The sequence below is a fragment of the Melitaea cinxia genome, chromosome 20 (genome assembly GCF_905220565.1).
Source record: "Melitaea cinxia chromosome 20, ilMelCinx1.1, whole genome shotgun sequence".
In the NCBI taxonomy this organism is placed as follows: Eukaryota; Metazoa; Arthropoda; class Insecta; order Lepidoptera; family Nymphalidae; genus Melitaea; species Melitaea cinxia.
In genome coordinates this window covers 1050667-1063549 of record NC_059413.1, presented here as the reverse complement: position 1 = coordinate 1063549, position 12883 = coordinate 1050667, and the positions used below count along the sequence as shown (strand labels likewise).

General features: G+C 34.6%; 1 protein-coding gene and 1 long non-coding RNA gene across 2 annotated transcripts; one reads left to right on the top strand and one right to left on the bottom strand.

Moving 5' to 3' along the window:
• Positions 1 to 1605: 1605 nt before the first annotated feature.
• LOC123663531 (general odorant-binding protein 84a-like) lies at positions 1606 to 3564 on the bottom strand. Its single transcript, XM_045598207.1, has 4 exons — positions 3372 to 3564; positions 2354 to 2415; positions 1888 to 2035; positions 1606 to 1688 (listed from the first exon to the last, which is right to left on the bottom strand). The coding sequence occupies exons 1-4, from the start codon at positions 3562 to 3564 to the stop codon at positions 1606 to 1608; spliced, it is 486 nt and encodes a 161-aa protein (XP_045454163.1).
• A 5851-nt stretch (positions 3565 to 9415) lies between these two features.
• LOC123663556 lies at positions 9416 to 9771 on the top strand. Its single transcript, XR_006744680.1, has 2 exons — positions 9416 to 9549; positions 9675 to 9771. It is a non-coding gene; the product is annotated as an uncharacterized LOC123663556 (long non-coding RNA).
• The last annotated feature ends 3112 nt before the right edge of the window (positions 9772 to 12883 follow it).

Genomic DNA, 12883 nt, shown 5'->3' with positions numbered 1-12883 from the left:
CTTGACTATATACTATCTACGTAGTATTATACCGCATACCTTTTTACTGGGTTAACCGATTTTGATGATTCTTACTTTAATCGAAAGCTAATGCTTGTTACGTAATCTCATTAAAATTTTATCGAGATCTATTTTTTCGTGTCCCTACGTTGTATTACTTGTCGATGTAATTGAAGTCTGCTTTTTTAGTTTTCGACTCAACACAATTATGTTTTTCATTCAAATGTAATTTCAATGTGGGGATTAAGGAAGATTAATTGGTAAAAAAAAAAAATAACAAAACAAATTGATGATGTATATCATTTTAATACAAGTGCTTATTTTTATATTTTTCTGGTATCTAACACTAATACAGATAAGATATAAAACAGAAGATTTACCAAGTTGCTGTGTATGTGCCGCGGTCACGCAACTAATTTGTGGTATTAATTAAAACTCACAGTTCGTTTGATTATACAACTACATCAATCATAGAATTTTCGAAGTTTACTCCTTACGAAAGAAAAAAAAATTTGGCCGCTCAAAAAGTTTTTAAGCAATTTATTATTTTTTAACATAAAAAAATACAACACAAAAAAAGAAGAAGAAATGATGTTAGCGCAGTATGAATAATTGTGTTTGTTCGCAAACGAAAAAAAAACGACTTCAGTTACATCGTAGTAATACAACGTAGATCGACGAAAAAATAGTCAAGTAACTACGCGTTATCAAAGATTACTCAAAAAGTAGTTATCAGATCTCGATAAAATTTATATGTGACCACATGATAAACATCAGCTTTTGCTTAAATTAAAAATTATCAAAATCGGTACATCCAATAGAAAGTTATGCGGTTTAATACAACGTAGATCGACGAAAAAAGCGTCAAGTAAAAACTCATTATCAGATATAACTCGAAAAGTACTTGTTAGATCTCAAATAAATTTAAATGGGAACAAATGAAACACAACACCTTTCGATTAAAATTTTTTTTGTCGAAATCGGTCCACCCAGTCAAAAGTTCTGAAGTAACATACATTAAAAAAAATACAGTCGAATTGAGAACCTCCTCCTTTTTTGGAAGTCTGTTAAAAATTGGGGGAGTGAAAACGTGTTGCATGTCATGAGGTCCCATTAAATTGAATTGAGATCTAACAAGTACTTTTTGAGTTAAATATCTAATAATGCGTATTTTCATGGATCTACGTTGTATTTTACCGCATAACTTTTTATTGGGTGTCCGATTTTAATGATCCTTGTGTTACTCGAAAGTTGATGTTTGTCTTGTGGTGCTATTTAAATTTAATTGAGATTTCATAACTATTTTTTGAGTTATCTTTGGTAACGCGTAATTACTTGACCGATTTTTCATCTATAAACGTTGTATTACTTGTCGATGTAATTGAAGTTGGTCTTTTTTTCGTTTGCGAGCAAACACAATTATGAAATTTCACAGTAACCTTTTTTAAGAAGTAAACTCTAGTCGGGCGTCGGAACTGACATACATACTTATTTTTATTTTTAATATTAGTCGTTACTCGATCTATATTTGTAACATATTTGATTGAACGTAAGCCAAAGTCGGTTTTATATCCTCACTCATTTAATTTTTTGTTTTTTTTTGTACTATGTTGTGTCATATTTATCTATGACTTTTTCTAGAAGACATTTCATGTATTGGTATGATCTTTCGCATTTACAACTTTCCGCTAAAACAAAGACAAAAAAATTTATTTCATATAATTTTTACAATAATCACATAACTTGTTTGTCTAAAGCTCATACTATAATTTCCTCTAAGAGAAATTGTACGAATACTCAATACAAATTTTAAAAAAGTAAAAAAAAAGTGCAAAAGTTTTGGTAGTAATTCTGTTAGTAGTTCTTATGAAATAAATAAATTCTTACATCTCTCCGCACACGGTGTTGCCATTTCAATAATTTCCTCCTGAGGAACGTCTCTGATCTGTGGAAACACTTCAGCTGTGCGGTTCACATCAAACTGACCGTCTTCGGAGACAACCTCCACTTTTTCCAAAACGCACCGCATAAAACACTACAAAACGAATGTTATAAATAAATAAAAACGCCTCACACTCAACAGCCCCCGCTAAGATTTGCTCCTGTGTCGGGTGTCGGGGGTCCGGAAACACACACAATAAACAAGCACAAACGCTCTGATCACGACAAACATCTGAATGACCCATACAAATGTTAGCGCAAGAGCCAGTTCTCGAAAGGTTAGATATACATACACAGCAGATTTGACTTTTTTATATAAAAAAAAATGTTTTTTTTTAATATTAACGTCTTATTTTTTTACATATAAATGTACAATAATGATATAAATAGTAAAATGACTAAGAATGTATACCTTAGGTGTTCTGTCCGTTTCGTCTGGAAAACTGCCGCTCTTGTTGAAACTATCTAAATATGCTGTAATAAAAAAACTGTCTTTTACTGCTGCTATTTGAGTTAAAAAAAAATGTTTCTTTTTGTGTTTAAAAAAAACTCTTCAATTAACATTAACAAGTAATCAAATAAAAATGTTGTGACGTCATTGAAGTCATTTAAATACGCATTATTAGGGATAGTTAAAAAAGTACTACTCAGAGCTCGATTAAATTTAAATTAAAAAAAAAATCAGTGTTGCCATTAAAAAGTTATGAGAAATACAGTCAAATTGAGCACCTCCTCCTTTTTGTAGTCGTTAAAGATAGTGTCACATCAGTGCGACTACAAAGTAAAACCTACAAACACTAGAGACAAAATCAAATCATTAATATTGCAGATAAATTTTAAAATACAATATCAAATTTAAGTAATGAAAAGTGTGCATCACCTTCGACTCCTGTCCTGGTTGTTAACCTAGACGCCTGACAGCAATCGTTACTCATAAAAGGGAATATATCCGAAAGTTTGTGCTTGTCATGTGTTCCCTTTGAGCAAGCTCGGACGGAATAGTATTTGGCTTTTATTGACGACGACTTGGCGCAACGGTCACAGCACTGGGTTGCGGCTGTTGTGCTGGCGGTTTCGGATTCAATCTCCACGCATGACAAACATTTGTATTGACCATACAGATGTTCACGGTAGTTTGTGTGTTTGTGCAGTCCTTGTGAGTCTCCTCACTGTGCCTCGGAGAGCACGTTAAGCCGTCGTCCCGGTTGTTATCATGTACACCTGATAGCGATCGATACTCATAGAAGGGAATATATTCGTCAACCCGCAGTGGAGCAGCGTGGTGGATTATGCTTCGACCTTTCTTCTACTTGGAGAAAGAGGCCTATTCCCAGCAGTTGGATATTACTAACTGAAGCGTATATCGTTTACTAAGGAGTAAAATCCAATAACAAAATACAACGACTAAGAAGCCTTTAGTGCATACTTACGCATTTCGACACGAAAGGTATCATTGCAGTCTATCATTACTCCCATGACATCGACAAAAGTTTTACCATCTCCATCTTCCATCGACGCAGCGGTTGTAAGAACTACCGGATTCATCTTATTTTCTATTTTTTTCTCGCATTTTGTCATTGAAAATGTTATTAGTATTAATATTATTTTTAAAAGAGTTTTCATCGTAGGATTTTTATGTAAACTTACAACTGATTGAAGTAGCGATCGTTTTATATACTTGAGTTAATGTGACAGCGGTTAAGAGCATTTTTATTAACTGCACGTACTTTAAAAAAATAGTTTAATCAGTTTTACCAAAAAATCGAACATATGTATATTGAATAAGACGATATATGTTGTTTTTATGAACGCTTGGAATACTAAGAGTACGTACTGACTGCGGTCACCAACCTGCCTGCCCAGCGTGTTCACTATGGGCAACACACATGAGGCCACGCCATTTTTTGCGCGTACTTGTGGAGGTCTATGTCCAACAGTATACTGCGATAAGCTGAAGAGATTACTGACCCTACTCCCACTATCACAAAGATAAAATCCGTTAAATTTGTCCTTTCACTTATATCTCTATATCCTTTTAGATAAAAACTCATTTGTTTCCTCTCGCCTGCAAACGTTCATTTATGGTTAGATTCACTCAATATAAGTTCATCATAACAGCCTATACAGTTCACTGCTGGACATAGGCCTCCACAAGTTTACGCCAAAAATAACGTGAACTCATGTGTTTTGCCCATAGTCACCACGCTGGGCAGGCGGGTTGGTGACCGCAGTATTGGCTTTGTCGCACCGAAGACGCTGAAGACAATATAAATTATTCGCTGATTATTTCCTTCGAACCTGCTATATTTAACTGACTTCAAAAAAAGAGGAGGTTCTCAATTCGACTATTTTTTTTAATGTATGTTATCACTGAACTTGTTACTGGGTAGAGCAATTGCGATTACTCTTTTTTCGTTAAAAGGTGGTGTTTGTCATGTGGTCCCGTTTCAATTTAATTGAGATCTGACCACTAGTTTTTGAGTTATATTTAATAATGCGTATTTACTTGATTATTTTTACGTAGACCTACGTTGTTATCTACTTCGCGACATTTAATTGGGCGTACCGGTTTCGATAACTCTTGTTTTATTCGAACGTGAATGTTTGTAATGTGATCTCATTTAATTTTGATCGAGATTTGATGACTAATTTTTTAGTAATCTTTGATGACGCGTATATACTTGACTGTTTTATTTGTCTACATTCGTTGTATTACTTGTCGATGTAATTAAAGTCAGTTTTTTTTTCGTTTGCGAGCAAACAAAATTGTTTTTATTATTAAGGTGCCAAATAAGCGTACGGTCCCAGGAGCATTACAAGCGCGTTGCTGTTGTTGCTGTTGTAATAATAATAATAATAAACATTTATTGGAGACATCATTTTTTGTTAGTTATATTTTTTCTTAATCTATATTAGATTCAATAAACTGTAACTAACTACACAAATAAATCCCATTAAATCAAAATTAAAATCAAAATCAATATAAAAGTCAAATCAATACTGAAATTCAGCAAATATTTCTCGAAAGATTGAAAGACAAAAATGTTTTCAAGTTCAGCTGAATTAGAGTAATTTACTGACGCAAGGCTCCTCATTATAGCTTTTATTATTACCTGTAATAAACGCAATTTGAAAGTACAATTAAGCACTTTTATTAATTAAGATTCAATTTGTACTAAAGCTGTTTATGTCTAGATCCAATTTGCAAATTGCCGATAACAACTTCCGTATCGTTGGTATCATAATCATTTAAATGGATCTGTAATTTCAATTTGAATTGAATGAATCTCATATTGATGAGGTTTGTATTCAAGGCACTGCAACGATTTCACAGATAAACAATGGATGAAATTATTGGGTTGGTTTACGGAAGATAGTTTAAAAACGTGACAAGGTCATAACAAAACATCTACTCGGACGTATAGGCCAATGAGCATATCGGGACAATGGGTCATCCTTTTTCGTGCATGCAGCCAGCATTCATCGATTTATTAGTCGTTGTCACGTCAAATAATTGTGTTTGCTCGCAAACGAAAAAAAAACCGACTTCAATTACATCGACAAGTAATACAACGTAGATCGACGGAAAAATAGTCAAGCAACTACGCGTTATCAAAGATTACTCAAAAAGTAGTTATCAAATCTCGATAAAATTTATATGTGACTACATGATAAACATCAGCTTTAAATTAAATTAAAAATTATCAAAATCGGTACACCCATTAAAAAGTTATTGCGGATTTTCGAGAGTTTCCCTCGATTTCTCTGGGATCCCATCATCAGATACTGGTTTCCTTATCATGGTACCAAACTAGAGATATCCCCTTTCTAACAAAAAAAAATTATCAAAATCGGTACATCCAGTAGAAAGTTATGCGGTATAGTACAACGTAGGTCGACGAAAAAAGCGTCAAGTAAAAACGCATTATTAGATATAACTCGAAAAGTAGTTGTTAGATCTCAAATAAATTTAAATGGGACCAATTGGCACACACCACCTTTCGATTAAAACAAAATTTGTCGAAATCGGTCTACCCGGTCGAAAGTTCTGATGTAACATACATATAAATAAATAAATAATACAGACGAATTGAGAACCTCCTCCTTTTTTGAAAGTCGGTTAAAAAATCGACTGCAATTACATAGACCAGTAATGCAACGTAGGTAGAAGAAAAAATAAATAATTAAATACCCATTATTAGAGATTACTCAAATAAATAAAAACTCTAATCAGATCTGAATTAAGTTTAAGTGCATGAGAAACACCATCTTTAAACCAGTAAACAGTTTAAAAGTTTCGAGGTAAACGACAAAAAATACAGTCGAGTTGAGAAACTCTTTCTTTTTTAATTCTGTTAATAATAGAGAGACAAAGTTCTTAACATTCCATGGATTCACCGTGCGGGTACCTGGTCCATCGTGTGACAAAAGGAGAAACTCAGAGCAGTTCCCAGGACTTGTGACCTAGGTGTAGGCTTAAGGGGGTCCCCTTTGAGATGCGCATCAACGCTCACCTTCACTGCTCGAGTTTCCCGCCCTGCCAATATTAGCCTAGCCTTTGGTAGGAACCTGTTAGTGCAGCCTTAGACACTCGTTCTAAAATAGAACTTACTGCAGTTCTCGTCAGGCCAAGGTCTTTCAGAAGATTATAGTGAGAGATTTTGCTGGAATGCCAAAAAAAACGTAAAATTTATACTAACCGCTAAGACGCTAACCGACAGGGATTTGACCACTTTAAGACAATTTTTTTAAATTAATTTCCCAATATTTTGTAGAGCAAAGTACAATTAAGAAAATTTCAAAGAAAAATTTAAAATGAAAAAAAAAATTAAATATTTCAACTTATTGATACGTTTGATAGTTCGCAGGGCAAACAGCGTCTGTCAAATTAGATATCCCTAATCTATACAAAAAAATAAAATTGGAGTGTCTGTTTGTAATATTAAAATAGCCGCTTTTTACTAAATGCATATGGATGTATACACGGTACATACAATATAACATACCAAAATAACATTTTTTATAATTTTTATCTGTCTGTCTGTCTGCTTGTTTCAGCTAATCTCTGAATAGGCTGCAGCGACTTTGAAGGGACTTTTACTGGCAGATAACTCATGTAATAAGGAGTAACTTTACGACTTTTATTTTAGAAATTTATTTATTTTGTAACTCTGAAAACTAAATAATATTTTTTTTAAAGTCGTGGGCACAGCTAGTAATATTATAAAGAAACTGCTTAGTCGATCATCATGAAACTTTGTACACATACTTTTCGAGTAATAAAAAGTATCCTATGTTAACTCTAATACAGAAGTAACATAGGATACTCTTTATTAAAAAAAAATTCAATGTGAGCAAAGCCGCGGGTAAAAGCTAGTTATTCAGTATATTCAAATTGTATGTACCTTATAATTGAACTAATACAATCACTTATAGCTTCCACTATTTACAAAAAATTTAGTGCCTGTTTTGTCTAGAGTACTGGGTATTGGGATTCAATGGGAAAATTTCGCCAGCATTTGACACTATTCCACGCGGACATGATTTATACCGCAAATACTATAAATAATAAGATTGTAGGTTGTACATTGTACTATTTATAGTATTGTATATTTTTGAAGTGAAAACAAAACACTCAAAGGCCTAGCTCGGGTTAACCCGGAGGTCCGAAACTACAGTCACAAGCACAAACGCAAACCACGGCAAATATCTGTATGGTCAATAAATGTATGCGACGTACGATCGAACCTGCAACCGCCAGCACAACAGCCTGTGCTGTGATCGTTGCTATAACGCGTGGTCAAATTTGGAATTGATAAATTTAAGAAGCAATTATTGATTTAAAATTTTATTATTTCAAGTTATATAATAATAATAAATATAATAATTTAAATAGAGATGTTATTGCCAGCTAAAAAAGGCGTTAATAAATTCTAGATACCATTGTTAGATTAAAAAAAAAACAACAAGTTCCTAACAAAATTCTGATATATACAAACTCTTTTGCGACACAGATAGTAAAGAGTTCGAACTTAAATACTGGCAGTTAAGATAAGTAAAAGGGGCTGTTACGGAAGTTTTATCATTATGGATTTGTCGTTTACTGCAGTAAAAACCACTTAACCCATTAATACTAATGCAAAATAATGTAAAAAAAAGATCACTTCAAAAATTTTAAACAAAAGTAAAGGATATATCAAATATATCAAATTAAAATAAATAAGAAAACACTAATATATAACGACGTAAGAATACGAAAGCGAATAACGAATATTTAAAACCCAAAAGGAATCACAAATGTGTGTTGAGTTAATGAAAACATTCTTCAGAGATTTTCGTATCATCGTGCATGTTAGAAATTCAGCTCCAGGTGCATCTAGTAACCAAAAAGTGCATGTGGGCTCCGACTAGCGGCTGAAAACAAATGACTAGCCCGTTAACGCAGTTTGTATTGGCTCGGCTTTCTTCCGCTTTCTTCTTTTGATTCCCGACTGCTTCTGGGTGTAAAATTTTTATCAAAAAACTAAAATCGTTATAACAGTCGGCAGTTACCTGTGACATAAGCATTGTTACTTAGTATAGGAACAGACGACCGTGATGTCATAAGATATTTTTTTTTTTAAATTTATTATGTAAACACCGTGATCATTAGAAATTAAAATGTGCTTTTACAATATGACTGTAATATCAAAACCTAACATAACTGTATTTTTTGCATTTAGTAATAATATACTATTGTTATCATTAATAATTATTCATTTCCTTTTGTAGGGTTCTATATCCAAAGGGTATAACGAGACCCTGTTGCTAAGACTCCGCTGTCCGTCCATCCGTCTGTCACCAGGCTGTGTCTCATGAACCATGATAGTTGAAATTTTCACAGATGATATACTTCTGTTACCACTATAACAAAAAATCCTAAAAAAAATACGAAATAAAATAAATATTTAAGGAGGCTCCCATACAACAAACGTCAATTTTTGCACTTTTTGCTCGAAATTGATAACGGCAATAGGTAGACGCTTGAAATATTCACAGAATATTTAGTTATATATTCATTATAAAAATTAATTATTAAATAAAAATAAAACAAATATTTGAGGGAGGCTCCTATACAACAGACATTGTTTTTTGCCGTTTTTATAGATAATGGTAACCCTTCGTGCGGAACCCTTCGTGCGCGACGAGTCCGACTCGCACTTGGCCAGTTAAAATATGTGTAAGGTTATTGTATAATTTTACCGTAATTGTCTCTAATTGAAGCTAAAAGGCAAGTTTTGTAAAACAAGCACATGTAATTGTTTTTAGACACCTTTTTGCTGACGGCTTCGTTTCGAAGAGTTTGCTCAACATAATATTAAAAATGAAAATATTACCAATAATTTTAATGGTGTTGTTCATTACTTCTGAAATTAACTGCAAAGGTATCAATGTATAAATACTACCATACTATTAAGTAATTAACCCTAGACACCTAACCTTCGTCGAATCGACGAGTACGCCGCACTAATATCGCTATTTCTTTTCGCCACGCGCGCCGATCACAGAATCTTCACTTGTCAATTCAGTATTCGTCGAGCTCTTCCGGGTGACGACCGCGCCTGGCGGGTAAGTACTTCTCTTTTCGAAATATTACGAAAATAGTCGTCATTTTGACGAATGGTTAGGGTTTGTGTATAAAATTTTTATAGTGTTTGCTTTCGTTTGTTTATAGTGTTTGTTCTTTTTTACAGCTTTTACCATGGCTTCCAAGCGATGGCTGACTGAGGATAATATAACACAACTGTTAATGGATGAGGAAGATCCCAGTGCGTTAGAGGAGTCATCGAACAGCGAAACAGAAGATAATTTAGAGGTGGATGATGCAGAAAGTGACGCTCAAGATGAGGTTTCCGACCATGAAAATATTTCTTCGCTTGATCTGAACGACAATGTACCGGAGCCAGAAATTCCTTCAACTCTATCTGAAGAAGGTTCAGGTAATAATTCAGCTATCTTGACCTTACCCCAACAAAATATTCGAAGTCAGTCCCGTCATGTTTGGACTACGAGCAAAGGTCGTACTTCGAGTAGAGCAGCTGCAATAAATATAGTGCGTGTTGCCAGAGGACCTACTCGTGGTCTAAGGGGTATAGAGGATCCTCTGCTGTTATTTGAACATTTTATAACTAATCAGATGCAAGAAGATATTGTAAAATGGACAAACGCTGAAATTACAATAAAAAGGCAAAACTATGAACAAAATACATCAACTCAGAATGAGACAACCAAAGAAGAGATTAGAGCTCTCATAGGTATTCTAGTCTTATCTGCAGCTCTCAAAGACAATCATCTGTCTCTTGATGAATTATTCAACACCGAGTATTCTGGCTCAAGATATGTGTCATGCATGAGTAAAGAAAGATGCGATTTCCTCCTACGATGTCTGCGTTTCGATGACAAGACATTCCGCTTGCAACGACAAAAGGACGATCCCTTTACACCTATACGAGACCTATGGGAGATGCTTATGGTTCAATGCCGCCAAAATTATGTGCCTGGAACAAATGTCACCATTGATGAGCAGCTATTGACTTTCCGTGGAAGATGTAAGTTTAGAATGTATATTCCGAATAAACCTGCGAAATATGGGGTTAAGTTAGAAATGCTATGTGATAGCGGCACAAGGTATATGATTGATAGTACACCATATCTCGGGAAAGGAACCAATACTAGAGGTGTGCCATTGGGGGAGTATTTTGTAAAAGAACTTACTCGCAGTATTCATGGTACAAACCGGAATGTAACCATGGATAACTGGTTCACATCAGTACCATTGGCGAAGCAGTTACTCCAGCAACCTTATAAAATGACGCTTGTAGGTACTTTACGAGCCAATAAAAAGGAAATCCCTGAAGAAATGAAGAACTATCGATCAAGAGCCGTCAATACGTCGATGTTCTGTTACGATGGTCCCCTAACGCTTCTTTCTTACAAGGTAAAACCATCAAAAATGGTTTACTTACTTTCTTCGTGTGACGAGGACGGCACAGTTGACCCCCACACAAAGAAACCTCACATGGTTCAATTTTATAATAGTACAAAAGGTGGCGTGGATACGTTTGACCAAATGTGTTCAGTAATGTCTTGCAGCAGAAAAACTAGTCGGTGGCCACTCTGTGTTTTCTACGGTATGTTGAACATATCATGTATTAACAGCTATATAATTTACTGCCATAATACTTGTGTAATAGGACAAAAAGTAATGACTCGACGTGATTTTATAAAGAAGCTGCATATGCAACTGGTAGAATCGTGGCTCAAAACCCGTCTGGAAATTCGTACTATGCCAAGACACGTGAAGGATAAGATAAAAAATGTGTTAGGAGTGTCCATCGAGGAAGGTCAAGGTCAGCCATCATCATCTAACAATGATCTTCAGCCACTCGAGGCTGTGAACAGAAAAAGAAAGATTTGTGGCCTATGTTCATACAAAAAAAGGCGCATGACAAAATGTTACTGCTCAAAATGCAATACCGCAATTTGTGGTGAACATAAAGTTGATTTTTGTGTACAGTGCGCTTCAAAATAATTAGTTTTTTTGTGTTTTACCAAGTAACAAGACTATTATAATTTATGTTTGCCAAAGAAAAGAAGGCTATTTTTGTTATGTTTTTTAAATTTTATTTGTAGGTAATTGTCTTCATCATTGATCTCAAAAAGTCTAGTGTTTTGTAACTTTAGTATAAAATAAATATTTTCTTACCAAACTACAAATATTTTGTTTTATTTTACTAAAATAATGTATGTTTTACTTTATTAACTTTTAAAACTACCGAGAAAATACATATTTTTATAAAATTATACGCCGCCAAAAACTGTTCGTCAAATCGACGAATGGTTAGGTTAAAAGGGATATGTTCGAAGGTTAGGTGTCTAGGGTTAATATGCTAGATTGGTGTGCTGAGGTAGGTCACAGCAGGTCCTACGGGGTGAGGTGGCGAATGCTAGCGCGACCCCATCTCGCCCCACACAGGCGGACGACTGCTCACACGTGGTGGTTTTTTAGTCAGTAGGAGTCTGACAAACCCCTACCAGGTACCCGGTTACCAATATGGATTTTCCCCACGTAAAAAAAAAAGGTCACAGCAGGTCCTGGGGTAGGGTAAATCAGGAAATATCCCATTCAAAATCTGGAGCAGCCCATCTGGGGTAGTACCTCAACCTTACAGAAGATCACAGCTAAATAATTCTGCTTTCAAGCAGTATTGTGTTTCTGTGGTGAGTAAGGTGAACAGAGCTCCTGGGGGAGATTGCTAAAGTCAGCAACACGCCTGCGATACGTCTGGTGTTTGCCGGCGTCTACAAGCTGCGGTAATCGCTTACAATTCGTTGAGACGTTCGTACGCTCGTGTTACTGACCTAAATGGGTAAAAAAAATGTGTTATATATCTTTCTAAAAATATTTATTTAATTTGTTTAACGCTGTTACATTTTTATTTGTTTGTTTTTTGGTTACCTTTGTTCGTTACTTAACTGCTGCTACTATGTTGTATCATGTGCCCAAAAGGTGTCTGAAAAAAATCGCCTTTGTACACCTTTTAGCGAATTACTGTGTTTGTTTATATTTTAGTTTACAATAAAGAATATTATTATTACAGACGAAGAAGCACTGGGTACATCATATTTTAATTTTCAACGTCTAAACGTCGTCAGAGCCATACCAACTGTGTTTAAGTATATATTTAATTTACTTCAAGAAAAACCTGAAGTACTAGAACAAAATGATGTAACTGTATTTACGAACGAATTAGAAGATACAATTAATAAAAAGCAAGCTGAAGAAAATAATGTTAATGTTAAAAGAGTAAGAAAAAGTGATGGTAGTTCTCATGGTGTAACCAATCCTATACTGAATCTCACAGCCGATGAAGTTATGGAGCAGGTATTGCTAATGGAACAG